Source organism: Camelina sativa, chromosome 4, assembly GCF_030686135.1.
Source record: "Camelina sativa cultivar CO46 ecotype springtype chromosome 4, ASM3068613v1".
Lineage (NCBI taxonomy): Eukaryota > Viridiplantae > Streptophyta > Magnoliopsida > Brassicales > Brassicaceae > Camelina > Camelina sativa.
This window is the reverse complement of record NC_141883.1, coordinates 1951070-1955784: the sequence shown is the minus strand read 5'-3', so window position 1 is coordinate 1955784 and position 4715 is coordinate 1951070. Positions and strand designations below refer to the sequence as shown.

The following is a 4715-nucleotide window of genomic DNA, read 5'->3' as shown; positions in this document are numbered from 1 at the left end:
TATCCTAAACCTATTTGGAATTAAGTTTCTTGAGGGATAAAGACTTGGAGTTGTTTAGGAGTTATCTAAACAAATATTTCCAAATAGGATTAGGACTAAGAGGTTTTTCTGGTGTTATAACTGGATGTAATTGTGTTGCAGAACATATAAGTTTTTGAGAGATTAAGATTGAGAGATTGTGTGAGAGCTTAAAGTTTTGAGATATTTTCTTTAAGCTAACAAGAGAGTAGTTATTCTTAAACAGTTCTTTGTTCTTAAATTTTTTGCTAAATCTATAATAATTCGTGGATCCCAAGTTTTCTTGTCAAAGAAGGAGCTCTATTTAGCTTTATGCGAAGTCCATGTTCTAATAGAAGATGGGCTATAGGTATAGTATACCTAGATATTTGAGTTTTAAATTTGAGCCGTCGACGAATATTTTGATTAAACGAGCTTCTTTATTTTGAAAAAATCAAAGAGTTCTGGTTAGAGAAAGCGAGTGGGAAGAAATGTATCATGTTATTAAGCAACTCGCGATCACATGGGGAAATAGTCTTCAATATTGGCAATGGATCTCAATTCCTGAATCTAGGTAATCCTCGCAATATTATAATTCATATTAGGATTTGAATTCTAAATCCAGGAGAATAAAAATAAGAAAATATATTACACACACATGATTTATGTAGTGATATGTCGTAATCAAGATGATAGGAAAAAATGTTGCACCTAATGTGTTATATACAGTATGTAGGTTTGAAAAAGTACCGGAGCTTTCTTGATGTATGTGCTTTCTGATAACACAACAACACCAAAACAAGAGTTTTTGGTTCCTATTCAAAACGACAGTTACAAGAGATGATTTACAACCTTATTTATACTTGACACCATAAACCCTAGATATGTTCTGGACTAGTATAGAGTGTTCTGTCAGATGTCATGATCTTTTTGAGCAGGACGGATCAAGAGTGGTAAAACGGTTTGACAGCTTAATTGTCTCTGTACGGTCTTCGACAGGTTGTTTGCCTCGTCGTTTGTCTTCTTGTGAGAGAACCGTTGGAGAAGGTGATTCAAGCTTGCTGGACTTGGACTTGGCTTCGACAACTTGATTTGTCTTGTTGGGCTTCGATAACTTGGTTTGGCCCATTACTTCCTTTCCCAAAGTACTGTCGTTTTGAGTAGGAACCAAAAACTCTTGTTTTGGTGTTGTTCTGTTATCACTTTCGAGATCCATGGTTGGATGAATACTCGAATCCTCTCTCCACGAACTCATAACTCAGCTTATGTAGTGTACATCGCAAACACTGGATGTCATGGCTTCCGCGATTTGCCCATACACGTTGGAATTGGATTGGTGGGACAAAAACCTCCTAATATTAAGATTCATATGCTTCGATGAGTCTACGGATAAAATTAAAAAGTGGGCAAAGAGGGAGAGCTAATGAGATCAAAGGAAAGAGACGATGGATGGATAGAAGCAGAAATTGGAGAATTCTTCAATGAAGGAGGATCATCACTGGGATGTGATGAAATTGAGCTAAGTGTTGTAGATATTACTTCACCTTATCGGAAGCGTGGATTGATCATTCAAGGAATTGGATTCCGGCCTACCAAAACGTAATACCGGTTTACTGTGTGGAAGAACGGTTTGAAAATTACCCGGTTCTGTTTTTGGATCACATACGTATAAAGCAAGTTAAAACTTTTTATTGTTTCTCAACTAAACTTTTTATTGTTTCTCAACTTTCTCTTAGGTAAAAGAGATTAATTTTGTTAGCGTAATAAACTATCTCTAGGTGAATCATGATTTCACTTAGAAATTTGCAAACCAAAGCAAATAGTAAATTTGGCTTTCTTACAAAAATAAACCAACCATGCAACAGTTAGAAAAAAAAAACATGCAACGTGAAAGGGGAACTTACAAGGAGGCTAGTTTGAGTCATTTTCTATTAATCTATTCCTTGATAAAAACGGAGTTAACTTAGAAAGAGTCAGATATTCCTTTAACAATAGAGGCGACTTAAGACAATTCCTTAACAATGTTGCAATGATTTTATTATATGGTTTTGTTTTCTTAGTTAGAATATAGTACTAAAAATCAAAACCGACGTTAAACACATGGAGCGTGGCGGAAGGAGACAATAATTAAAACGTGCACACTGATGCAAAGAAGGGTAATCTTTCGTAAATATGAGTTGACGACTTAAAACGAGTCTTTTTTTTAATGAATATTTTAGCGGCAGAGAGGGGACTTTAGACGATGTCTTTAAATTCTGAGCTTACAGACGAAGAAAGATTATACAGATAGAAGCAACAACAAATGGGCCACAAACAAAGCGTTGACTTAAGAAATGGAGGGGGAGTAGCAATTGTCTCCGGGCCTTCACCGTTCGATGACTTGCCAGAGGATTGCATCTCCAACATAATATCTTTTACTAGTCCAAGGGACGCTTGCGTCGCCGCTACGGTTTCTAAAACCTTTGAATCAGCTGTCCAATCCGATAGCGTATGGGACAAGTTTCTCCCATCGGATTATCCATCTCTAGTTCCTCCATCGCGAGTTTTTTCATCAAAGAAGGAGCTCTATTTCGCTTTATGCGACAATCCTATTCTAATCGACGATGGCAAAAAGGTACATATATATATTATTACGAGTTATGTTTGATAATTATGGTGAAATGGATTTGATAATTACGAGTTATTCTGAAATCAAGTTTTTCAAATCAAATCCATTTCACCATAATTAAGGATTACATTTACAATAATCCTTAATTATGGTGAAATGGATTTGATTTGAAAACTTGATTTCAGAAGTTATAATCCATGTATCTATTGAATATTTCTAATTGTTTTGATTTTTTAATTATTTATTTTATTTTGGAAAAATAAAAGAGCTCCTGGTTAGAGAGAGGGTATGGGAAAAAGTGTATCATGTTATCTCCGAAGAAAGATATGTGGATCACATGGGTTAATACTCCTCAGTATTGGCGATGGATCTCACTTCCTGAAGCTAGGTAGGTTACTCCTTTTTTTTATCACTCAAATCTATTGTAATCACACAAGTATGATGATGATGATGGGTAAAATGTTGCACACGCATGCAGGTTTGAAGAAGTACCAGAGCTTCTCAATGTGTGTTGGTTTGAAGTCCGAGGGGGCATGAGTACTAAATACCTATCTCCTGGAACTCGTTACTCGGCTTACATTGTGTTTAAGACAAAGGATAGATGCCCTAATCTGGGGGATGTGCCAGCAGAAGCTACAGTTGGATTAGTGGGACAAGAATCTTCTCAAAGATTCATATACTTTGTTGGGCCGCCTCCGGATCGAAGGAGAGACAGAGAAACGAGAGATGTAACGAAACCAAAAATGAGAAATGATGGATGGATGGAAGCTGAGCTTGGTGAATTCTTCAATGCATCAGGTATTGATGACATTGCAACAAGTGTTCTTGAGACTAAGACTCCTTATTGGAAGCGCGGTTTGATCATTCAGGGGATAGAGTTCCGCCCTACCAAAATCCGGTAAAGTAATACCCGGTTTCCATGATTGATTCCGGTTTATGTTTGTATGCTTCTAAAGCTAGTGAAAAGCTTTGCTGTATTGTAGCACAAAGTATTAAATGCTCGTTTGTGTATTCTGTTGTTATCTTTCTCACATGTACAAACTCAACAAAAGAAATTGTACTTTATTTTCTTATATCATCTACAATGCTTTTGTACACTTTACTTAGCCGAGAACAACAGAAATCGAATAAAAAAAGTATAAATTTTGTAGACATGACACAGATCTTAACAAAGATTCATCAATTTATATATTGTTGACTTTTCCTGACTAAAAGTTTGATTATATAATTTTCTCTGGTTCAAAGACTTCACAAGTAAGATAAACACGAAACAAAAGGTACTTAATTACTTGCTTTGAGTGATTAGATAAAGGCAAACTTTTTTTTGAATTTTTTTTCAGAATCTTTGAAGACGATATATTAAAAGGCTATGATCGGAGTATGACAATAAGTCTTTAACCAGCAAAGATCATCACTTACGGTCACGGATATAAAATATATGCCTCGTTTCGACACTTTACAAACCATTTCTGATAGAGAAAACGAATTAACATAAGTTATGTGTTCAATATTATAACTATCATTTATTCATTTACTGTTTTTCAAAAAAAAATTAAATAGTTTTGGTGGACATTATGTCATTCATTAGATACGTATTTTCTATATAATGAATGCTTCTTTTTCTCTTTAATATTTACTTGAATGGCAAAATAATCATATGATCCAGTCAATAAAGTTTACATTTTTCCGGCAGATTCGTTTTCTGAATTTATTTGATACTAATGTTGAATGGTGAAAAATATTAACTAAATCAAATCGAGGAACAATAAATCTCTGACCATGACCATATAAATTATGGTAATGTCTAAACGTGAGAAAATAAAACAGAAAATTGGTTTATCATTAGCCATGTCTAATTTTTATTTCAACTTAGATATCTTCTAAGTTATAATGTTAATGCCCAACGTTTTTTAAGCTGTCACAAACAGCTTCAATTTCTGTTTTTGTCACTGAATATAATTGGTTATTAGGTACTCTCCCGCGGAAAACCGCGGACTGAACTTTTTTTTTTGATGAAAATGTATAATAATTTATTTTGTTATTATGTTATTTATAATGGTTTGTGATTAATAATTTGTTGCTTATATTATAATTTTTGTATTTTAAAAAT

At 34.3% G+C, this 4715-nt stretch overlaps 1 protein-coding gene across 1 annotated transcript; it reads left to right on the top strand.

Moving 5' to 3' along the window:
* The first annotated feature begins 2214 nt into the window (after window positions 1-2214).
* Window positions 2215-3702, top strand: LOC104779569 (putative F-box protein PP2-B2). Its single transcript, XM_087509046.1, has 3 exons — window positions 2215-2611; window positions 2872-2993; window positions 3084-3702. The coding sequence occupies exons 1-3, from the start codon at window positions 2300-2302 to the stop codon at window positions 3505-3507; spliced, it is 858 nt and encodes a 285-aa protein (XP_087365172.1). The 5' UTR covers window positions 2215-2299; the 3' UTR covers window positions 3508-3702.
* The last annotated feature ends 1013 nt before the right edge of the window (window positions 3703-4715 follow it).

What these genes read in the sequence shown, in the direction of transcription:
- LOC104779569 (XM_087509046.1), top strand. Translation starts at nt 2,300, where the DNA reads ATGGGCCACAAACAAAGCGTTGACTTAAGAAATGGAGGGGGAGTAGCA. An exon ending in TAATCGACGATGGCAAAAAG is followed by an intron (nt 2,612 to 2,871) that starts GTACATATATAT and finishes GAAAAATAAAAG; the next exon opens with AGCTCCTGGTTAGAGAGAGG. An exon ending in ATCTCACTTCCTGAAGCTAG is followed by an intron (nt 2,994 to 3,083) that starts GTAGGTTACTCC and finishes ACACGCATGCAG; the next exon opens with GTTTGAAGAAGTACCAGAGC.